This window comes from Dendrobates tinctorius, unplaced genomic scaffold, assembly GCF_039654945.1.
Source record: "Dendrobates tinctorius isolate UK_male_01 unplaced genomic scaffold, ASM3965494v1 ptg000079l, whole genome shotgun sequence".
NCBI lineage: Eukaryota > Metazoa > Chordata > Amphibia > Anura > Dendrobatidae > Dendrobates > Dendrobates tinctorius.
Window position 1 is genome coordinate 14084551 of NW_027361747.1, and position 25320 is coordinate 14109870.

General features: G+C 45.3%; 1 protein-coding gene and 1 long non-coding RNA gene across 2 annotated transcripts; one reads left to right on the forward strand and one right to left on the reverse strand.

Moving 5' to 3' along the window:
- Nucleotides 1-848: 848 nt before the first annotated feature.
- Nucleotides 849-2502, forward strand: LOC141096812 (uncharacterized). Its single transcript, XM_073583658.1, is given in 4 exon segments — nt 849-950; nt 952-1384; nt 1457-2174; nt 2454-2502. Coding segments are annotated over 4 exon segments (1302 nt in total).
- A 63-nt stretch (nt 2503-2565) lies between these two features.
- Nucleotides 2566-25320, reverse strand: LOC141096833 (uncharacterized). Its single transcript, XR_012233786.1, has 2 exons — nt 25211-25320; nt 2566-3810 (listed from the first exon to the last, which is right to left on the reverse strand). It is a non-coding gene; the product is annotated as an uncharacterized lncRNA (long non-coding RNA).

Consider the following 25320-nt stretch of genomic DNA (forward strand, 5'->3'; position numbering starts at 1 on the left):
GTACAAGTATATCAGAGGGCAATACAGAGATCTCTCCAATGAACTGTTTGTACCAAGGACTGTGACAAGAACAAGGGGGCATTCTCTTCGTTTGGAGGAAAGACAATTTCTGCACCAGCATAGAAGAGGGTTCTTCATGGTAAGAGCAGTGAGGCTCTGGAATTCTCTTCCTGAGGAAGTGGTGATGGCCAACTCACTGAATGAATTTAAGAAAGGAATGGATGCTTTTCTTGAGAGTAACAGTATAGAAGGTTACGAATAATATAATATTATAGATAGATGATTGACCCAGCTTAGGGGAAGGAATTTTTTTCCCTATGGAGAAAATTGGCTTCTACTCTGTGGGTTTTTTGCCTTCCCCAGGATCAACAATACAGAACAGCTGCACTAAAAATAGGCTGAACTAGATGGACATAAGGTCTTCCTTCAGCCTTCAAAACTATGTTATGTTATGATTTGACTGATCAGCGTGGCAAACGACCAGCATAAAATCGAAATGTGGATAACCAAGGATAGACAACATGACCCTCACCGATATAACTTGCCAATGAAGTTGCAGCTGTGTTTGTCTCCGATGATGGAGAGCCGCTGATCAAAAGAGACATTGCCGTTCATCCCATTGGGCAGCGAGGACTACAGAATATTGTGTACCATAGCCCAAACTGTGATCCAATGGTGTATCCACTCCTCTTTCCGTATGGTGAACACGGATGGCAACCTGGAATACGGAAGCAAGGGAGAACTGCAAAAAGGAAAAGTCATAAAACGGAGGAAGGTGACGATGAAGAACAGGTAGATATCAGTCTCGATGCAGGGGAACAAGGAAAAAAAAAAACAGAAATGTGTCGATGAGGGAATTCTATGCGTACCACCTTCAGGGTCGACAATCCTTCAACCCGCTATTACATTCTGGCAAGCTGACACAACAATACATAATTGAGGTCTACCTAAAAGGTTGAAGCGCAGTGACTGGACTGGAACAGACAAAACCAAAAGAAACTCAGAGTAGAATTATATGTCGGGCTTATGGATTATATCAACAGTAGGGCTGAACAACAAGATCTGAGACCGGGTCGCATCGTCATACTTCCCTCTTCTTTTACCGGTGGAAAACATGCCATGACACAGAATTACCAAGATGCGATGACTTTGGTAGCAAAATTTGGAAAGTCGGATTTATTTATTACATTCACTTGCAATCCAAAGTGGGAAGAAATTCAGTCCGGCCTTTTACAACATGAAACAGCAATAGACCGCCCAGATTTGGTATCTACCATATTCCACTTAAAGCTACAAGAGTTACCAAATGACTTGACTGCAAAAAAAGGTGGAGTGATGGGACAAGTAAAGGCATACACCTACGTCACTGAATTTCAAAAAAGAGGTATTATGTACAGTAATTTTAAGAATGGAATGATTAATAATGCACATTTAATGCATCCTTTTATTGTTTCAGGTCTTCCTCATTGCCATATACTCTTAATTCTGGACGACGACGACAAGTTTCGAGAAGCTATCGATTGTGACAATGCTGTTTGTGCAGAAATTCCTGACCCGGATATTAACAAGGAGCTTTACGATGTTGTCACCAGCTGCATGATTCATGGGCCCTGTGGAGAACACAATAGAAATTCACCATGTATGGAAGATGTAAAAGGAATCCGGACATGCTCCAAAAAGTTTCCCAAAGACTTCAGCGAAGAAACAAATATTAATGTGAATGGTTATCCAGTATACCGCAGACGAAAAGATCGCATTAATCTCAAGATTAGGGATGTGGAAGTTGACAGCCGCTGGGTTGTACCATACAACCCCTACCTCTCTCAGAAATACGGTGCATACATAAATGTGGAAATCTGCTCTTCCATCCAGACCGTCAAATATATTTTCAAGTACCTGTACAAAGGACATGATGCAGCCATTGTTCAAGTGAACGAAGTCAGCAACATCGGCACCTACCACTGGGACGAGATTAAGACTTACATCGCCACACGATATTTGGCATCGCCTGAAGCAATATGGCGGCTGCGAAAATTTGAGATGTCTGCACGTTCCCATGCTGTAGAAAGACTTCCGGTACACCTACCTTTCCAACAATCAGTTTACTTTGAGGACGGAACAGAGCAGCTTTCTGTGGAAAAAGCTCAGCGTGATGGCACAAAACTTACGAAATGGTTCGTTCTAAACCAAACTGATCCATCAGCACGACAGTATTTATATTGTGAAATACCCTACCATTATGTCTGGACAAATAAGTTTTGGAAGACAAGAAAAAGAGGTGCTGACAAGATCCTTCCAAGAATGTACTCTGTCTCTCCACAAGATATGGAAAGATTTTCCCTGCGCCTACTCCTGATACATATCAAGGGTAAGTCATATTCATCTAATTGTACGTTATTAGATCATCTTGACTTTTTTATAATTTTTAAATATTTTCTTTATGTTGTTTACAGGTGCTACATCATTCGAAGATCTGTCAACAGTGGAAGGACACACATATGAAACTTATATTCTGGCAGCAAAGGCCATGGGATTATTGCATGACAATTCAGAGTGGGACAAAACAATGGAAGAAGCATCTTTATTTAGAATGCCTGGTGAGCTTCGACAGCTATTTGCTGCAATCCTGAACCACGCCAGCATCACAAGTGGACTTGATTTATACAACAAATATAAAAATAACATGATGGAAGACTTCCTCCTGACTCATAATGAATACATGGCCGAGCAGCAAACACTTGCCGATATCCAAGACCACTTACGACAGTTTGCTAAAGATTGCAAAAGTTGTGGACTACCTTCCCCATCAGATGCATATAAAATGTGTGACATTGTTGATGTGAAAAGGGAGAAACAAGAATCTGAACGACTGCAGTTTCTGATGAACCTAGAACAACAAGGCGCCTTTGAAATAATCATGAATGCAGTTAATAATCCAACCACATCACAAAAATGCTTTTGTTTATCTGGTGCAGGAGGTTGTGGAAAGACTTTCGTGTACAAGGCTTTGACATCTACTATACTTGGGAATGGTGGCATTGTAAAAACAGTTGCTCCTACCGGTTTGGCAGCTACATTACTAAAAGGTAATTTTAATCACGATCACAGAATACTGAAAAACGTAAATTTAAGATGTCTGTATTGAAGATTTTTTTTGTTTTACACAGGCGGTAAAACAGTCCACTCCGGATTTGGAATTTCAATTCATTTGAATGAGAAAACTGTATCAAGTATCAAAGAAGGGACCTCAGTCTGCCGAGAGCTTCGGGATACTAAACTTATTATATGGGATGAAATTTCAATGTCTCACGTTCATCTTTTCAATGCCGTTGATAGAAGCTTACGCATTCTCCTTCACAATGAAGAAGCTTTTGGTGGGATCCCGATTGTTGTTGGAGGAGATTTTTGTCAGCAAGCTCCGCTTGTACTTCATGGAAATTGCGTTAGTATTGTAGAGGCGTGTGTCAAGAGCAGTCCAGTCTGGAGGAAATCCTTCAAGGAACTGAAATTAATCAGGAACATGCGAGTCAATCCTGATGAGGTTGAATTTTGTGTGTTGCTGCTAACTGTTGGATCAGGAGTTGAAGATAGGAATCTGGTGGATTTTGTGAAGCTGAGCATAGACATTCTGACTCGTGACGTCGTGACGAGCATATTTGGGTATGACCTGAACTCTCTCACTCCTGCTGATCTTGCTTCCAGAGCAGTACTATGCCCTAAAAACTGTGACACGCTGACAGTCAATGAACAAGTGTTGAACATGCTTAGACGTCAGACTAAATCATACTTCAGTGTCCACAATATTTCATCCTGTGAGACAGAAGAAGAAAGAGCTCAGTACCCCATCGAATTTGTACATTCCCTAACTCCTATGGGCCTCCCTCCTCATATGCTAAACCTTAAGAAAGGCTGCTGTGTCATGCTACTTATTATTGTTATTAACTTCATTTTAATTTAATTTACCACCTGCGTAAGCGCTATTGAATGTTGTCATTATTGACTTTAGTTTAATCACCAGCAGCGTTAATTAGATAGCAATGAGCGTGCCGAGCGTTAGCTGGCTGGAAACAGCTAGTAACCTCATAAAGTGACACTGGTCAGAATTATAAAATTTGGCTTGATCATTACGGTCAAAATTGCCTCTGTCACTAAGGGGTTAAACATACTCTAATATGATACAGAGTAAACTAACACATTTAAGTATGCATCCCCAAAAAGCCAATTATAGATTCCCTACATCCTATTTATAGCCTTCTTTTAGAGGAACACAATGCAAGAACAGTTTTTATTTTTTTTTTATAATTGTCCCAAAGAAGTTTTCTGTAATTATTGATATGGAACATTATCTTTGGGAATTTTACCAGCATCAATTACCAAGAAATACAGAAATATACATTTAATATAAAAGACTGAGTGATATGCAGAGTAACCGTGGGATTTGGACCATTAAATCTGAGACCCAGTGAGACAACTAAAAGTCCCACTGTAATCCCAAGAGTTATGTTGACACCTGTAAAAACACTTATAGATGACAACTTTTCAACTCTCACTCAGCATATAATTTCCATCTACAGTTACCCAGCTTTCTGAGAAATGTAATTAAAATATAAACTGTAACAAGACGAATATCAGTGCGGCCTTCAAAATGACATTCCTTAAACATGACTGTGATCCTTACGGAAAATAGCATTAAAATTCTAACCAGATGGCACACAACTCATGTAGTGCTCCAAAAACGCGTCCATCTGTGTGCAATTTACATATCGGAAATGCCATAAAAAGTACAAAAATACGTCATATAGTGTGAGTGTTACATGATTCAAAAACTGTTGGTCTTATACACTGTGTAGTTGGAATAAATGGAAATGAATATTTTTAGAGGTGTTGCTGTATCTTATAATTGTCACTTCTGCATTGCAGCACTATTCTGATGTAATTATTACCATTTGTCATTTGGGAAAGACCAGAAAATCTGTCAATGTCCAATGCTTCCTGGCACTAATCTTTGATTAATCAAAGACTCCCCAGAAAACAACATTTGGAAGAAAAGTCACCTACACCATTGATGTAGGGTAGCTAAAAAAATGGATTGTAATTACTTGGGGAAATCTTCTATCGCCATCAATGCCTTAAAAGGAACCTGTCAGCAGGATTGTGCTCAGTATCCTACAGACAGTGTCAGGTTGGCGCCGTTATACTGATTAAAATGATATATTGGTTGATGAAATCTGTCTTGTGGTTGTTGTTTAATCTTTATTTTCAGTTTTGAATTAATGATATGATCGTGCTCCGGGGCGGCCTGTGGGGGGGGGGGTCTTTATGTAGTGCTGTGCTTACATATTCATACCGATGGCTTATGACAGGTCACTGATCCCTCAGTGACCTTCCCCCTATTTTATATACTAATTATTATATGTAATTTAAAAAAAAAAATCACCTTCAGCTGGCAGGCGCTAGATGCTGCTGCGCAGGTGCTGGCGACGCCATTTTGCTAGAGGAAACAAAAAATTGTCTCCACCAAGATGGCACCGGCGACGCCTGCACAGTAGCATCTATTGGTGATCCGCAGCGCTGCATTTACGTACTACATTTTCTTGCATTACCGCCATCTAAAGATGTCCTGTCAGGAGACGGAGATAGAAACAGTGAGTGATACTAGTTCAGCCCCACAGCTTCTACCACCTCCCTCGAACAAATAATCATCAAGGGGCAGTGCTGCTGTCATTCACTGCTTATATCTCTGACAATGTCTGTTTCAGGGGGCAGAGATAGAAGCAGAATGCAGGCGCTGCCCCCTGAAGATATCCTGGATCCATGGTCATGGCAGTAGAACCAGGAGAGACATGAGGGCAGTGCCCACGCTCTGCTTTAGTGATGAGTGAGTATACTCGTTGCTCGGGTTTTTCCAAGCATGCCCGGGTGACCTTTTACTATTTTGGTGTGCTTGGAGATTTAGTTTCTGTCGACACAGCTGCATGATTTGACAGGCTGAATACATGTGAGGAATGCCTTTTTGTTAGGGAATTCCCACATGTATTCAGGCTGTCCAGCAGCCACAAATCATGCAGCTGAGGTGACGAAAACTAAATCCCGAGCACTCAGAGGACACCCAAGCATGCTCGGGAAAACCCAAGCAACGAGTGTACTCACTCATCACTACTCTGCTTCTATCTCTACCCCTGAAACAACACATTGTAAGGGGCAGAGAGAGAATCAGTGAATGACACCAGCATTGACTGTTGTGAGTTCATTTTTCCCTTCACTATTGAGGTCTGATGAACTCCCTCCTCTGGTGAAGGAAGGTAGTGAGGCTGATTATCAGACACCTGGGCAGCTAGATGATGACTGGGTGGCTGGAATTGAGGACTGGATATAAGGCTGCCAACGCCCTTCTTCCTGGCTGGTGATTTTCCTGCTGGATTCTTGGAGACCAGTCTGATTCCTGCATCTCAAAGCTAAGTTTTTCTGCTCTGCTTTGTACTCTTCAGTTTTGTTTTTTGTTTTGCCTTGTTTTTTGGGAGTTCTGCCATCCCTGGCCGGGGGTGAGCTGAATTCCATTTTTGTCTCTGATCTGTTGATCTTTTGCTCTGTCTTCAGAATATACCTGAGTGCTGATATAGTCTTTTGAAGCCTAGCGACTTCAGGGCCTGTTTTTCCTATCAGTCGGTTGGCTCATTTTGATAGGGTTTTTGCGGATGGCAGACAGCAGCTTTCCTATCCTGTCCTATGTAGTTAGCTTGGGCCCCATCATTTGCTCAACCTATCTTTCTATCTGTGTTAGTGTTTTCATCTTGCTTCACCGTCATTATATGTTGGGGGCTGCCTATTGCTTTGGAGTCTGCTCTGGGGCAGTTTAGTTTTTCCCCTTTCTGTCTTTAGGCTATATAGTTCTCCGGCTGTGATCGAGGGGTCTAGGGCACCGTAGGAACCACCCACGGCTACTGCTAGTTGTTGTGGATAGGTTCAGGGGTCTGCAATCCGATAGCTGCCAACCTCTCTGGTTTTTCTGGACTTAGCTGGTATTTTGTTTTTTCCTCCTTCGGTGACTCATCATAACAGAATCACCAGCCCATACCGCAGATCCTAGGGTACTCAATAGCAGGAGAGAATTGTAAAAAAAAAAAAAAAAAGTGTCAGAATTTTTATTTTTTTTTGTGTGTGCATATTTTTTCCTCTATATCTCTGAGGCTGTAGGGGGAATTTTTCTCTCAATGGAGATGAAGCAATTGTCTGATCGTGTGGAGCAGCTCGCTGCTGAAGTGCGGGGAATTTCCGCCTATCTTGCTCATTCACATGCGGCTGAACCAAAGATTCCCACTCCGGATGTGTTTTTTGGGGATCAGTCTAAATTCTTGAATTTCAAGAATAATTGTAAATTATTTTTTGCCTTGAAGCCTAACTCGTCGGGGAACTCCGCACAGCAGGTTAAAATTGTCATCTCTTTGCTGCGCGCGATCCCCAGGATTGGGCGTTTTCTTTGAAACCTGATGATCCTATTCTGAATAATGTGAATGCATTTTTTCAGGCCTTGGGGTTGTTGTATGATGAACCTAATGCTATTGATCAGGCTGAAAAGACCCTGTTGGCATTAAGCCAGGGTCGGGATTCGGCAGAGTTGTACTGTCAAAAATTCCGAAAGTGGGCGGTCCTTACTACCTGGAATGATGGTGCCTTGGCAGCCCTTTTTCGGAAGGGTTTGTCAGAAACTGTAAAAGATACTATGGTGGGATTTCCTGTTCCCTCTGGTCTTGACGATTCTATGTCATTAGCCATTCAGGTGGATCGGCGTTTACGTGAACGCAAAACTACACGAGAGATGTTGCCACCTGTTGAACAAATGTCTGAACCTATGCAATGTGATAGAGTTTTGTCTAGGGCGCAACGTCAGGAGTTCAGAAGGCGTAATAAGCTGTGTTTTTTTTGTGGAGATGCCTCGCATATTATTTCTGTCTGCCCTAAACGAGAGAAACGTTGTGCACTCACGTTTTCTGTGGGTGGTGTTCAACCTAAGTTTCTTCTGGCAATTACTCTGATCTGCTCCCTGTCCACATTTTCCGCCAAGGCTTTTGTGGATTCAGGAGCAGCTCTTAACCTGATGGACTTGGATTTTGCTAAACGTTGTGGATTTCCTATGACACCTCTGCGGACGCCTATCCCTTTGAGGGGTATTGATGCTACTCCTTTGGCAAAGAATAAACCTCAGTTTTGGACCCAGGTGGTAATGCAGGTCGCCCCAGACCATCAAGAAAATTGCAGATTTTTGGTGTTGCATAATTTGCATGATACCACTGTTCTGGGGTTTCCCTGGTTGCAAATCAATAATCCAGTTCTGGATTGGAAATCTTTGTCTGTGGTGAGTTGGGGTTGTCGGTGTGCCCTTAGTGATGCTCCTGTTTTCTCCACCTCTCCCCAGTCGCATGATGTTCCTGACTATTTGGCTGACTTTTATGATGTATTTAGTGAGAATGAGTCTGCGTCTTTGCCTCCTCATAGGAGTTATGACTGTGCAATTGAGCTGAACCCGGGGTGTAAATTCCCCAAGGGTCGGCTTCTCAATTTATCTGTACCCGAGCACGAGGCTATGCGATCTTATATTAAGGAGGCATTGGAGAAGGGTCATATTAGACCATCCTCTTCACCCTTAGGTGCTGGTTTTTTTTTCGTGGCTAAAAAGGATGGTTCATTAAGGCCTTGTATTGACTATCGTGCCCTCAACAAAATTACTGTTAAATATCAGTATCCGTTACCCCTGATTTCTGATCTATTCTCCAGAGTTAAAGGTGCTTGCTGGTTTACCAAGCTTGACCTCAGGGGGGCGTATAATCTTATTCGCATTAAGCATGGGGATGAATGGAAGACGGCGTTTAATACTCTGGAGGGACATTTTGAGTACCTGGTGATGCCTTTTGGGCTCACTAATGCCCCTTCTGTCTTCCAGTGCTTCATGAACGATATATTCCGAGACTTTGTGGCTAAATTTTTGATTATCTATCTGGATGATATTTTGATCTTCTCCAAGAATTGGGACACTCATGTGGAACATGTTCGGACTGTGTTCCAGATTTTGAGGAAGAATTCCCTGTATGTCAAGGGATCGAAATGCCTTTTTGGGGTACAGAGGATTTCATTTTTGGGATTTATTTTGTCTCCGTCAACTATTGAAATGGACCCGGCCAAGGTACAGGCCATTTATGATTGGGTTCAGCCCACTTCTTTGAAGGCCCTCCAGAAGTTTTTGGGTTTTGCTAATTTTTATTGGAAATTTATAGCTAATTTTTCTGGTATTGCCAAGCCATTGACGGATTTGACTAGGAAGGGTGCTGATGTGCTGAATTGGTCTCCGGAGGCTGTTTCTTCCTTTCAGGAGCTGAAGCGAAGATTCACTTCTGCTCCGGTTTTGCGGCAACCTGATGTCTCACTCCCGTTTCAGGTGGAGGTGGACGCTTCTGAGATTGGTGCAGGAGCGGTGTTGTCCCAAAAAGATCCTGTGACATCTAAAATGAATCCTTGTGCTTTCTTTTCCCGAAAGTTCTCTCCATCCGAACGTAACTATGATGTGGGGAATCGGGAACTGTTGGCCATGAAATGGGCATTTGAGGAGTGGAGACATTGGTTGGAGGGAGCCAAACACCAAGTCGTGGTCCTTACTGACCACAAGAATTTGATTTACCTGGAGTCGGCCAAGCGCTTGAATCCTAGACAGGCTAGGTGGGCCTTGTTTTTCACACGTTTTGATTTTGTGGTCTCTTTTCTTCCGGGCACTAAGAATGTCAAGGCAGACACCCTCTCTTGGAGTTTCCTTGCTGATTCTCCTGTTGTGACTAAGCCTGCTACCATCTTAGGCGAGGGGGTAGTTCTTTCTGCCATCTCGCCCGATTTGAGACGTGCTCTGGAAGAGTTTCAGGAGGACAAACCTGAGCGTTGTCCCAGTGGAAAGTTGTATGTTCCTGACCAGTGGAGGAAGAGAGTGATGTCTGAAGTTCATTGCTCTGCATTGGCTGGTCATCCAGGTATTTTTGGTACTAGAGATCTGGTGAGTCGGTCTTTTTGGTGGCCCGCCTTGTCTCATGATGTCAGGAATTTTGTGCAGTCCTGTGGGACTTGCTCCCGGTCTAAACCTTGTTCTCGCTCTAGTGGCTTGTTGATGCCTTTGCCGGTGCCCAGGAGGCCATGGACCCATATTTCAATGGATTTTATCTCTGATATGCCTGTCTCTCAGAGAATGACTGTTATTTGGGTGATTTGTGATAGATTCTCTAAGATGGTCCATCTTGTACCACTCCCTAAGTTGCCATCTTCCTCTGAGTTGGTGCCCTTGTTTTTGCAACAGGTGGTTCGCTTGCACGGGATTCCTGAGAACATTGTATCTGACAGAGGAGTTCAGTTTGTGTCTAGATTTTGGAGGACTTTCTGTTCCAAGCTGGGAATTCAGTTGTCCTTCTCCTCTGCGTTTCACCCTCAGACCAATGGGCAGACGGAGAGAACAAACCAGACTTTGGAGTCGTATTTGAGATGTTCTATTTCTGCCGATCAGGATGATTGGGTTTCATTTTTGCCCTTGGCCGAATTTGCTTTAAATAATAGAGCTAGTTCTGCCACTTTGATGTCACCTTTTTTTTGTAACTTTGGTTTTCACCCTTCTGCCTGCCCAGGTGTTGACACTGTGGTGGAGAGAATGCACCAGATCTGGGACCAAGTAGTGAATAAGTTGTCTCTCTCCCAGGAAAAGGCCCAGCGGATTTCCAACCGGCGTAGGACCGTTGGTCCCCAGTTTAAGGTGGGCGATATGGTTTGGTTGTCATCAAAAAATATCGCTATGAAGGTGGCTTCTCCTAAGTTTAATCCTAGATTTATTGGACCTTACAAGATTTTGGAGATTATTAATCCGGTCTCTTTTCGGTTGGCTCTTCCTGTCACATTTAAAATTCATAATGTGTTTCATAAGTCCTTGTTGAAGAGGTTTGTTGAACCAATAGTTCCTGTGGTGGCACCTCCTGACCCTATATTGGTTGAAGGTAACATGGAATATGAGGTAGAGAAGATACTGGATTCCCGTCTGGCTAGACGGAGACTCCAGTATTTGGTTAAGTGGAAGGGTTATGGTCAGGAGGATAATTCCTGGGTCTCTGCCTCTGATATTCATGCTGAAAGATTGGTGCATGCCTTTCATCGGGCTCACCCGGATCGCCCTGGTGGCATGGATGAGGGTTCGGTGACCCCTCCTCAAGGGGGAGGTACTGTTGTGAGTTCATTTTTCCCTTCACTATTGAGGTCTGATGAACTCCCTCCTCTGGTGAAGGAAGGTAGTGAGGCTGATTATCAGATACCTGGGCAACTAGATGATGACTGGGTGGCTGGAATTGAGGACTGGATATAAGGCTGCCGACGCTCTTCTTCCTGGCTGGTGATTTTCCTGCTGGATTCTTGGAGACCAGTCTGATTCCTGCATCTCAAAGCTAAGTTTTTCTGCTCTGCTTTGTACTCTTCAGTTTTGTTTTTTGTTTTGCCTTGTTTTTTGGGAGTTCTGCCATCCCGGCCGGGGGTGAGCTGAATTCCATTTTTGTCTCTGATCTGTTGATCTTATGCTCTGTCTTCAGAATATACCTGAGTGCTGATATAGTCTTTTGAAGCCTAGCGACTTCAGGGCCTGTTTTTCCTATCAGTCGGTTGGCTCATTTTGATAGGGTTTTTGCGGATGGCAGACAGCAGCTTTCCTATCCTGTCCTATGTAGTTAGCTTGGGCCGCATCATTTGCTCAACCTATCTTTCTATCTGTGTTAGTGTTTTCATCTTGCGTCACTGTCATTATATATTGGGGGCTACCTATTGCTTTGGGGTCTGCTCTGGGGCAGTTTAGTTTTTCCCCTTTCTGTCTTTAGGCTATATAGTTCTCCGGCTGTGATCGAGGGGTCTAGGGCACCGTAGGAACCCCCCACGGCTACTGCTAGCTGTTGTGGATAGGTTCAGGGGTCTGCAATCCGATAGCTGCCAACCTCTCTGGTTTTTCTGGACTTAGCTGGTATTTTGTTTTTTCCTCCTTCGGTGACTCATCATAACAATTGACCCCTGAAGATAATTCGCTTGTGGGAGATGGTAGTAGCTGTGGGCTGCACTGGTGTCACTTAATGCTTCCATCTCTGCCCCCTGACAATGTCTTATTTCACATTTAGTGGATGTGGCGGCGAAAATAGAAGCAGGGCGCCAGCGCTGCGCTCACAGATTCTATCACTGTGACCATGCAACCAGGACATGTTCAGAGGACAGTGATGCAAAAAACTGTAGTAAGCAACTGCAGTGCTGCCCCCTGTGATGTCCTGTTCCTGGAGGAGTGATAGACAATGCAGGGAAGTGAATGCAGCCCCTGCCTCCTGTGATGTCCTGTTTGAGACTCCTCTCAAATGAAACATCACAGGAAGTGAAGGAAAAAAACAAAACATATTTAGGGGTTAGCTAGAAAGGGAGAAGTGTAGGGTATTGTATAATAAATGTGATTACAAAAGTGGTTAGGGTGTAAAAAATAAAGTAAATAGTTAATAAGGACATTTAGGCACTGGAACACCACTTTAATGTAAAGATATTAATATGATAAAGGTACATGGCAAAAGGGGAGCCTGTTACAGACTTTGCACCGGGAAGACCCAAAATTTTCAAGTTGTTCTTTGCTTGTAAGAAAGAAAAAAAATCAATTGAGCATCTGCGCTACTTCATGTTCTTATCATACCAATTTCCTGTTTGATATTTTCCTTGGTTCCATTCAACAAGATTTATAATAGGAGAAATTAATGTTGTTACTGCTTCAACAATTTATACTAAACCTTAATGGCCGCAATATATGACAAATAGAAGAAGAGGAGGAAGTCGTACAAGACTTTAAAGGAAGACAGATTTATCTCCAGTTTACATGTACAGTAAATATTTATAATAGGTGGTAAAAGGCGATGCTTCCCGTGCACACAATTATTTCACCAGACTGCTTAAGGCTTTTCTTGCTGAGTAAATACTGCGGCGGTTCTCTAAACTTTTCTACTCTTATTAGTATTAACTAAATATTTACACGATTATTAGAGCTCTAGAGGTAGTGTGGGAAGATATCCAACTTTGATCTGACATCCAGGTGATGCAGCTTTTATAAATGATGTCTATACTCTGCCTGCATCGTATCCACCAACCATTGCGACTTGGGTCTCACTGCATGTGGCTCTGCAGCCTTGGCAGCTGTGGAAACCAATGTGCCCAAGGAATGTCAATGCCAGACTGCATGTTTCTTGTGCTATTGTGAGCAGCCTGAGAGGCCTAAATGTGCTACCATTACCTGCATCTGGACCTTGTCTCCCATCGAGCACATTTGGAATGTGTGAGGTAGTGAGGGGGATCATATGCGAGGGTTGATATGTGTCCCATAGGATGCGGACGGAGTGAAGGTTTGTAGTGGGGCGAATCCCTCTCTCCGCTCCAGATTTTGGAAGTGGCTCTATGGCCACGATTCCATTTAAATCAGTTTTTCCTTGGATGTGTGTGGCGCCCCTGAGGATCCAGTCGCAACAGAGGTACTGCACCTCAGCCAGAGGTGTAGTATCCCACTGCCCAGGTAAGATGGAGACACCAGACCACACTCTTACACCTACAACCAACACGCACCCTAGAGTAGCAGGGCACTCTGGTGATTCCTGCTTGGATCATAAAGGGTGTTGGGAGTTGGGTGGAGCTTAGGTTGAGAGCAGGAGAACTGTAGGAAGTTAGTTCCAGTTCCCCCCTTGGGGGAGAAGTGAGAGGACGTGTGTGCAGCAGCTCCATGTTAGCTGGAGCTGCTGGGAAGGAAGGTGACTGAAGGAAGCTCCCTGAAGTGGAAAAGGGATTCCCACAGGCACGGGTGGAGAGAGTGCTCCCCGTGGAGCTCGTTCCATGCTGACGGACGTTAGGTGGGGGAAATCTAGGTCACAGAAGGGTCTTGGCCCCTAGCCTAGTGGAATGGACATCAGGATTCAGCTAGCAAGCCGACAGCTGTGGCAGCTTCAGAGGCCACAGCCACTAACCACAGTTATCTTCATCGTAAAGTAGCAAGGAAACGAATGGTGCATGTTATCCGACAATGTCCGTGGCTGCTGGCCTGGGACACTGACTGTGAGGTGTTGTGTAGGAAGAGGTGAGAAAACAACACTGTGAGACAGCCAGGGAAGGCATATATTGACTGGGAGTTCTGGAAAGGTGTTCTCTATCTGCCTGGAAGTTGGCTGGATCCCTCACCTGGAGGACGCAGCATCAAGCGGGCATCTGTGCATGCCAGAACTGTGGGTAAAGCCTTAGAACTGCATTCAGCTGTGTCTTCTGCATTCTTCCTGCATCACCAACTCACCACTGCTACATCCTTTGCTCCTCAATACCTCACCATCTTCCTCAACATCTCTCATCTGCCCATGGACTAAGCTCTGCCTGTGAGGAGCTTTACCAACTCTGCTGCATCATCATCAGTCCCAGCGGATCTGCACTGCAACGCTGGTCACTACTGATCAGATACCACGGGTGGCGTCACGATCACTCATTACAAAAACTCTTTATTTTCATTCCCTTGTAAATACACTCCTTTTATTGGATGCCCAGGGCCACGGACCGGGTCACCGCCGCTGTGACACTGCCCATTTAAGAAGAGGCCCGGAACTGAGTATTCCCCACTGCCCTGGCGGGCACTCCATGTGTCAGTGTTGGAGTTTGCGAGTTGCAGAGCAGTCTGTGTGGAGCTAACACAGAGTCAGGGACTTCCAGGTGGCTGACTCACCCAAAAGACATGGAGGTGCCATTGTTCACGGCAACAGGTTTTGAGTTCTGGATTGTGTTTTCGGAAACCCAGCTGCAATCAGGAGGACATCACTCCTATGTGTGAGTTCTGAAAATAAAGACTCCATTTATGTTGAACTTTCTGTGGTCCCTGCCTATCTGTCACACTACACCAACCCCACTGCACTGCATATGGTTGGAGAATGCGGGCAGTGTGAACTGAGGCATACCAAAAGCCCAGTGCATGTCGGTTATTAGGCCTGTAACGCTGCAGCCCAAGCCTGCCGACAAGATAGAGGAGCTTTTGAAGCAGTTGGACCTCACTAGGCGACAACAACAGGAGCAGCACCAACTGCAACAACAGCACAAACATCATCAAACATCATCAGCAGCAGAAGACTAATGATCTGATTCTACAGCAGATTGCGGCTCTGCGAGAGGCGCCCTCACCAGTGACCCTGATCTGTTCTGAGGCCTGGTACAAGGTCCGGTCAGCACTGAGGAAGATGAGTCCTGAGGACGATATGGAGGCTTTCTTCACCGTGTTCGAATGCACAGCAGAGCGGGAGAGCTTTCCCAGAGGGCTGAACTGGTGACCCTCTTCTTGACCGGAGATCCCCAGAAGGCCGACTTTGACCTCAGCCAGGATGATGGCCTGGACTATGAGAAACAGAAAGGTGAGATCCTTGCCCGACTGGATGATAATACGTATGTACGGGCAAACGAGTGTTCCAGTGGTCCTTTGTGGAGACTCGCTCACCTAGGTCCCTGGCATATGACTTACTGCAGCTGGTAAAAAATATGGCTTCAGCCTGAGACCTTAACCCCTTTCCAGTTAGTAGAGAGGGTGGTGGCCGATTGGCTAGTAAGAACTCTGCCAGTCACTATTCAGTGTTGAGTGGGCAAGGGGATCCTGGCACCCTAGACCAGGTGGTCAGCCTGATTGAGCAGTATACGGCCACTCAGGACTTTATATGGGACTCTGCTCCACTACGGTTATCACGTCGGACCCCGCCAGCCCAGAAGCCTGGGAAAGGTCCACGACTCTCTACTGGGGCCAATCAGGACCGAGCCCATACTAAGAAGGTACCTTGAAGTGAGAGTGACAAGAGACCCATTTTACCTAAACTGGTCCTGGGGTCCTGTTGCGACGCAGCTATTAGATGTTGGTGGTGCCAAGGGTCAGGACATCTGTCTTCCAACTGCCCCGGGACAGCCAAACCCATGGACTGTGGGTTTACTTAGCGTGTGTTGATGTACGCCCTGGCTGTTTTTACCGAAGATCCATTGTCCTGGTGGGTGAACTGCATCTGTGCCAGGTGCACATAAATAGACCCCAGGCCGAGGCCCTCCTGGACTCAGGAAGCCTAGTGACATTGGTGCATAGGTCATGAATCTCGGGCTTCGAAACCACTGGAAAGAGAGTGGGTGTTGTGTGTATACATAGTGAGATCCGAGAGTACCCGACAGCGGAAGTTACTTTTTACACCCCGTGTGGAGAAATAAAACATGTGGCGGGAGTGGTGTAGACCCTTCCTTATGGGACTGTGTTGGGAAGAGACTTGCCCCTATTCTGGTCCCTGTGGTTGAACAGGGTTAAACCTCCCAGGGTAAATGTTATTCCAGGCACAGAACCCGAGGATCCCTAGTCAGGGATACCTGCAGTAGGGGTCACCAACCTAGAGACGGAGTGTAACACCTATAGAGGTATTGGCAGGAGAGGCCGAGGAGGCCCGTCAATTCCAGAGCTGAAAGTGTCCCCTGGTACGTTTTGGACAGCTCAGCTCCAGGATCCCACTCTGGCCCAGACATGAGAACGGGTGGTAGAAAAAAATGGGGTGGCTCAGCAGCCGGGTGCAGAGGTGGTTTTCCCCCACATGGCTGTCAACCAGGATTTGTTATATAAGGTTGATAAAATCCGGGATTAAGTGGTGGAATAGCTGGAAGTGCCCCAGTCATACCACCGAGCAGTGCTAGAGATGGCAAACACATATGGGGGAAGGACACTAAGGGGTAAAGAAAACCTAAGAACGTATTCTGCAGCGATTCTTTTGGACCGGGATTTATGGTGAGGTGCAGAGATATTGTGAGTCATGTCCTGAGTGTCAACTTACCACACCCACTGCAAATTTCCGGAGTCCATTGGTACCTCTAAACATTATAGAGGTACCATTTGAGCAGATTGCAATGGATATGGTGGGGCCTATAGTAAAGTCCACTTGTGGCCACCAACATATTCTAGTCATATCTGAATTTTTTGGAGGATTTTTTCCTCTTTTTGACGTTTTCAACATATTCTAGTCATAGTAGATTTTGCCACTTGTTACTCAGAGGCAATACCACTTTGTCACACTTCGGACATGTTACTGCCCTATTTGATGTTCGCCGTCCACGAGGAACCACAGGCTTCCATGGTGTTAGCATTGGCGGAACGCACCAAATGTAAATTTTAATAAGGTGTGTTCGCCACCCGGGGTCCACCGTGCGGTGATGGCAAAACCGCAGCTAGAGGACAATGGCAGAGCGTAGCCGTAAGTAAGCACCGTAAACACACCGAGTTAAACGTCACTCGCTGTGAACAGAGTGCAAAGCGCCTGACTCTGTTCCTCCACAGAGCAGTACGGAAACTGAGAGCACTCTATGCTATGCCTTAATAAACATCACAGGAGCATAGAGGGATTGACGCTAGTGGGGTCCCTATAACTCACCCCCCACTACGCTGGTGATTGAACCTGCACTGAAACACGGTGGCTTTTGAGCCCGTGTGTGAGGATGCCTGGTGCAGCCACTAAGTTCAAGTGGGAGTTCCCACCCTGCACTGCCTGTCTAGAAACACACTCGCAGTGCTATTAGCGGCACACGTGCACACAGGGTGGTAGCTGTCCCGCCTACACACACAGCAATTAAGCATGATACTAGCACACCGGCGTTTGCCATAGAAGAAAGCCTATACCATTATCTCAAGGCCAGACAGACAGGACCTTGCCTGTGGACCAATCAGGAGCTGCCACCTCAGCAGAGCAGCTGACGTCCGAGCACCAATGAGAAGGTGCCACTTCATGGACATGCTCAGTAGGGTGAAATCTGGACTTAGTCTCCAGAGCACAATGCTGCATGTATATACCAGTAGTCACCATAGGCTTAGCTGGAGAGCCAGCAGCAACTACACGTGCAGCATGAGCTTAGGCAAGGCACTGGTTACGGAGTCTGTGTGAGCAGTCATCCCAGCAGCTGAGCCTGAATGGGAGACCGCTGTACCATACAAGACATGGGAGAATCCCGGCGCATAACACATGGGCTTCTCCCTTTATGAGATATTGTACAGCAGGCATCCTAGTAGGTTGCTGGACATAGCCATTGGAACTGGAGCAAACTCGGCATAGGAGTGTAATTGAGCATGTGGCAAGAATGCAGGACTGGATTGTGGCAGTCATGCCCATAGTAAATGAGCATCTAATGGATACCCAGGCAGTGCAGAGTCGCTCGTATAATAAAAGAGCCAAGGTCAGGTACTTTAAAGAAGGGCAAGAGCCATATGAGGTACGGGGAAAGGTGGGGGAAGTGAATTACAGAGTGTACCAGCCTGGAAAGAGAAAACTCAAAAACAACTGTATCATGTGAACCTGCTAAAAAGCCGGGAATGTTTGGTTATGCATGCAACTCCGGTCGTACTATGAGGTAACCCTCTGTCTCCAGCCAAGGACGCGGCCAGGGGTGAGGTTAAGATAAATGATGATATTACGAAACAGCAACGATGGGAGGCTCAGTTTTGGTGCAGCAAAATACAAACGTATTCTCAGAACTGACCGGTAAGAACTCGGTGATCTGCCCTAACATTGTCACCGAGCCTTGGGTAAGGGTACGAATGAAACCGTACTGAGTTCCAGAAGCCAGGAGGCAAGCCATCTTGGCCAAAGTAAAGCATCATCGAGGAATCTCGTAGTGCGTGGTCTAGCCCCATTGCACTAATTCCAAAGCCAGTATCAGAAGATGCTGTGAGGACTAGATGGGTGGTGCTGAGTATCAGAGAGGCTGGAGAGGTAAGCAGAGGGTGAGTATAATGATTCTCTTTATCTTTTACTTGCTATATTTATTATGCTCTTATATCTCAACTAGATCCAAATAGTATCATGTGCCAATACAGATATGAAAAACCTGTCTGTCACACAGCTCTCCCACTACAAGTGGAAGGTGAACAGAAAAAGCACAATTGAGAGGATTAAATTCAAAATCAATAATAGTTTATCAACCAATATTGATTTGGAATTTAATCCTCTCAACTGTGCTTTTTCTGTTCACCTTCCACATGTAGTGGGAGAGTTGTGAGGACAGACGTATTTTTCATTTATTATACTCTGGAGTGTAGAAAGACCACAAAACATAATCCAGAACATTAAATTTGTGGAGAATAACTTCTTTGCAAATAAAATTATGTGTGAAAAAACGAGGACAATACATATGAAGAACATGGAGGTGTGGGTCCAGGTCAAAATTTTGCACCGGGGCATATCGGACTCTAATTATACCACTGCATATGCGTTCCTTTTTCTTACTTCAGCAGCAATTCATAATTTACAAGCCCTTTTACAGTTTCCTATGTTATAAGTTGAAATATATTCGTAACAAATGTATGCTATACTGTGGCTTCGTATGGCATCTCATTTTGTTTTTTTATGAACCCATAGATTTGAATGGGCAAGTCTCATCCAATTACAGAAGAAACTAGCACATGCTGCGATTTTTTTCGCACACATTCGTATAGTGAAAAAAAAAGCTCATCTGCATTGTTCCATTGAATAACATTGGTACGAGTGCTTCCCGTTTTTTTTTTGCATCAACAGCACTCAGACCAAAAATAATGTTGTGTGAATGAACCTTTAAAGCAAGAGTTCAATATGTAGTAAAATTTCAGTAGTTTAAAAGATAAAGTTAAAAGGAAGCTATAGTCATAAAATTATCTATTGTTAAAATCATTTTTTTTTTCATTTTTGGCATTGTTTTTTTAACATCACAATTTGTATTTAAAATAAAAATGATAAATCTTGCAATTTTTGCACTGGCCACTGGGGCTTCTTTAGATTGTAACTTTCTGTAGTTTCAGGAAATCCACACGTACGGTACATTATCAGCAATGAGCAGACCCACACCTGTTGTGAGGTCATTGTGAATAGGGTGGGAGTTTTTATATCATCCATTGTGATTAGTGGATCCTGTGATATCAGCTGTGGTTTGAGCTGATATAAACCTATAATAAATATAAGGAAATATGCAGACTATTACATGCATTTAAAAAAACTATGATGAGTGTTTCATCACTAACCTGTCTCCACGGCCTGCGTTAGGGGCAGGCAGACCAGGCAGCTGTCTAGGGGCCCCGCTCCTCCAGGGGCCCCTCAGCCAGTGGTGTGCCGCTAATAGCAGGACACCACGTGACCGCTATGGGGCCCCTTTGTCTCCTGACAAAGCCGCAGGTTAACAATGAAAGGTGCATCACGACTGTGCTTATCGCAAATAACAAGCAGGATGTCCCAAGGTATATAGGATAGGTTTTTCATATTATTATTATTATTTATTATTATTATAGCGCCATTTATTACATGTGAGTAGGTTTATATATATACATAAAATTGAATGTGTGTGTCACCAACCAGTCACGAAGCATCTTTCATTTCTCCAGCGCTGTTTAAAAGAAGCTGAGCTGTGATTGGTTGATATGAGCAGCAGTTTTCTTTGCAACCAATCACTAAGCATCTTTCATTTCACCAGAGATATTTAAAAGAAGCTGAGCTGTGATTGGTTGCTATGAGCAACAGTTTTCCCAACTTGACAACACTTCAGCAGACACTGACATGGTGGGAGAAATCTAGCATCCCCGGCAACCATAAGCTCCCAGCCATTGTCTGCCCCCAGAAAGGAGCAGAGAGCACACACACCCTCCCGTGCCTATATACCCATTTTTGGATGCCTCTCTCTGGATATATTTCCCTGTCGCATCAATACAGTTGCTTATAAATCAACCTACATTTTGGAGATGTTTATTGTAAATAATCCTATCTGTAAATATTGTATATATTTCTCTATGGTTTTTCTTATTGTTGTTGTATTTTCTTTTTTTTCCAGCGACTATATGATAAAGGCCAATGATTGGCCAAAATGTCATTTAAATTGTGGCTTCACCTATCAGCAATAAATACTCACCTGAAGCATTATTTTTCTTGTACGTGTGCAGTGCTTTTCTCTGAACTTATATACCCATCACACATCCTCCATCCCATAGGCACATCTTCCCTCTTAAAGGATCTTCGGTATGGAAGTTAGGGCAAATCCCTCAGCGCTCTGATACTGACCAAAGGCCTCTCTTAAAGGGATCGTTGGTATGGAAGTTGGGGCAAATCCATCCAGCGCTTTGGTTTTTGACCCCAGGCCTCTCTTAAAGGGATCCCCGGTATGGAATTAGGACCGTTCCACTCAGCGCTGTGGTTCTGACCCGAGGGTCTCTTAAAGGGATCACTGGTATTCAAGTTAGGGCAATTCCACCAAGCACTCTGGTTCTGACCCCAGGCCCCTCTTAAAGGGATTCCCGGTACGGAAGTGAGGGCAAATCCACTCTGCGCTTTGGTACTGGCCGCAGGCCTCTCTTAAAGGGATCTCCAGTATGGAAGTTAGGGCAAATCCCTCAGCACACTGATTCTGACCCCAAGGCTTCTATTAAAGGGATCATTGGTATGGAAGTTAGGGCAAATCTCTCAGCGCTCTGGTTCTGACCCCAGGCCTCTCTTAAAGAGATCATTGATAGGGAAGTCAGGGCAAATCCATCCAGCGCTTTGGTTCTGATGCCAGGCCTCTCTTAAAAGGATCCCCCGTAAGGAAGTTTGGGCAATTCCACTCAGTGTTCTGGTTCTGACCTCAGGCTCTCTTAAAGGGATCCCCGGTATGAAAGTCAGGGCAATTGCCTTCAAATGCTCTGGTACTGACCCCAGGCCTCTATTAAAGGGATCATTGGCATGGAAGTCAGGGAAAATCCATCCAGCGCTTTGATTTTGACCCCAGGCCTCTCTTAAAGGGATCCCCAGTATGGAAGTTAGGACCGTTCCACTCAGCGCTGTGGTTCTGACCCCAGGCCCTTCTTAAAGGGATCCCCAGTATGGAAGTGAGGGCAAATCCACTCTGCACTCTGATTCTGACCCCAGGCCCCTCTTAAAGGGATCCCCGATATGGAAGTGAGGGCAAATCCACTCTGCGCTTTGGTACTAACCCCAGGCCTCTCTTAAAGGGATCTCTGGTATGGAAGTTAGGGTAAATCCCTCAGCGCTCTGATTCTCACCCCAGGCTTCTATTAAAAGGATCACTGGTTTGGAAGTCAGGACAAATCCACTCAGCGCTCTGGTTCTGATGCCAGGCCTCTCTTAAAGAGATCCCCGGTATGAAAGTTAGGGCCATTCCACTCAGCGCTCTGGTTCCGAAGTCAGGCTGACAAGATGATGTGGGATATTAGGGGTAGTAGTCCTGTGGCTCTGGCTGGCGGGATGATGTAGGATATTAGGGATAGTAATCCAGTGCCTCTGGCTGACGGGATGATGTGGGATTTTAGGGGTAGTAGTTCGGCGGCGGCTGTGATGGGATGATGTGGGATATTAGTAGTAGTTGTCTGGTGGCTATGGCTGACGGGATGATGTGGGATATTAGGGGTAGTAGTCCGGTGGCTCTGGCTGACGGGATGATGTGGGATATTAGGGGTAGTAGTCCGGTGGCTCTGGCTGACGGGATGATCTGGGATATTAGGGGTAGTAGTCTGGTGGCTCTGGCTGATTGGATGATGTGGGATATTAGGGGTAGTAGTCCGGTGGCTCTGGCTGATGTGATGAGTATTGTCCGTCAGCTTTGGCTGTAAGTAGTATGTATGATCCCCTCACCCCCCTATCCTTATATGCATGGTCCTCTCAGCCACCTTTCCTGGTATGCATGGTCCTCTCACCCCCAGTCCTGCTATGCATGGTCCCCGCAACCCATATCCTGATATGCATGGTCCTCTCACCGCCCTATCCTGGTATGCATGGTCCCCTCACCTCCCTATCCTGGTATGCATGGTCCTCTCACCCCCAATCCTGATATGCATGGTCCTCTCACGCCCCTATCCTGGTATGCATGGCCCTCTCACCCCCCTATCCTGGTATGCATGGTCCTCTCAGCCACCTTTCCTGGTATGCATGGTCCTCTCACCCCAGTCCTGCTATGCATGGTCCCTGCACCCCCTATCCTGATATGCATGGTCCTCTCACCCCCCTATACTGGTATGCATGGTCCCCTCACCTCCCTATCCAGGTATGCATGGTCCTCTCACCCCCCTTTCCTGGTATGCATGGTCCTCTCACCCCCCTATCCTAGCATGCATGTTACCTTTCACCCCTGTCCTGATTTGTATGGTCCCCCTCACCCCTTTTAAACTGCACACATACCCAAAAAAAAGTAAACATTTATACTCACCTTTCTTCCCTGTGCTCCAGCGCTGTCCTGTTCTGCCAGAGGCCGGGGGAGGAGTGTGGCGCCAGAGTACACGCATACCTGTACCACGCTGTCCGGCGCCATATTGCTGAAGACACACTGCAAATGTGTCTTCAGTAAAATGGCGCCGGATAGCGCTAAGTGCATGAGCGATTCCGACGCCAAACTCCTGCCCCGGTCTCCGGCGAGAAGAGAAGCGCTGTGGCAACGCTCCTCCGGGTCAGGTAAGTATGTGAGTATGGCACCGGAGATCGCGGTATGCATTCAGTGTCTATGCATACCACCATCTCCGGCACCATACACACTCCTCTTACCTGTAACCGCTGCATGCCTTCTTCTGTCTGGAGCCAGAATGCACAGGCGCGTCACGCTTGTGCAGTCTATAAAGGTTTCAGACAAAGTGACACTCCCAGCTTTATATTATAGATATAATGATGAGCGAGCGAGTATAGGGGTGTTCGGGTACACTCGTTACTGGATCATGGGTGCTCAAATGCCATGGTTGAGTACCTGCCCCACATGTTTTGCGGCCGTTAAACAGCCAATAAATATGCGGGAATTGCCTTCCATATACGGTAATGCCATAGCCATATTGGCATTACTGTGATTGGCCAACAACATCATCATCGGGCCTTAGGCTGCGTGCCCACTATCAGGACTACTAGTGTTCTGGACCCAGGTTCCCCTACAGTTCTGATGTAGTCGACGTCAGGGCCGGCCCGAACGTATAGGCAAACTAGGCGGCCGCCTAGAGCGCCGACCCAAAGGGGGCGCCAGAGAAAAAATAGAAAAAATTATAAAAAATCTCTTCAAAAGGCAAAAAGTTTTAGGGATGGAAAGAAAATTGTACATATTTAAGGGCAAATATGACGCAAGAGAGGTTGGTTGGGTTGGCAACAATTTCGATAGAATCTGAAGTTGCTAAACAAATTAATCTCGGTGACTTAGTGTCATCCTTTTCAAAAAAAAAGGCAAGGAAACAAAAATTTTAATTACCTATGGTCGTTTTTGTTTTGTGTTATTGATTACTTTGTATATATTTGTCCTATACAACTTCTCAGAAGATTAAAGAGTTAGGAGAGAGTTAATTAATCATTGCTGTTGTGGTTTATTTTGCTCCTAAATTTATATCCCAAGTTTTCATCTACTGCCAAGAATAGTAGGGGCGCAACAAAATAGTTTCGCCTAGGTTGCCGTAATCTCTCGGGCCGGCCCTGGTCGACGTTCATCTGTGAATAGCAGTATAGCAACTGCTATTCACAGGTGCTGGGTAGTGATGTCAATGCTTATCATCGTCGCCGGGTTTCGCTGAGAGCTGCGAAACTCGGCTGCTCTGATTAGCGTCATAGTCACTACGCGGCACCTGTTAAAACTGGTCACTTTACTGCTATTGTGTGGCAACATTTTGGGCAATAAAGGAGTGAGTGTCTATTGTCTTTATTTCTGTCTTTTATGTTTTTCAGCTATTCTTTTCTGGACTAGTTGAGATTTGTTGCATTACTTCGCACCTGCATGGGATTTTGTTATTATTTTAATAAATTGGTGAACGATGGATAGTGTGGGGGATTCTTTAACCAAATAAAGTGTTTTTTTTCTGTGTATGTATTTTTTATTAATGGGTTAAAAATGAGGTTGTCTGATAGACAGCTCTCCTTTACTAGCACCAGGGGTTGATGGCAGCAGTGATTTTTGACAAATCACAGCTGTCATCAACCCCAACTACAATTAACCCAATTGCCACCACACCAGGGCAATAGGGAACAGCTGGGCAAATTAGCAGAATTGGTAAATCTCATGTGATGTGCCAATTCTGGGGCTGCTTCGGGCTTGTTTTTTTAGGCTGGTAAGGGCCCAATAATCATGTGTTAGAACAGCACGGGCACCCCTGTATGAGCCCCTTCCTCCTCTCCGCAGGGACTATGGCATGCTCGCTTACCCTCCCATACTGCTTCAGTCCCTGTAGTGTCTGCTTCCTCCTCGAACCCGTGCAAGGCACACAGGTCTCCTGAGAGTGTGCTGACGGCATGTGCTCCACACTGCTCCCTG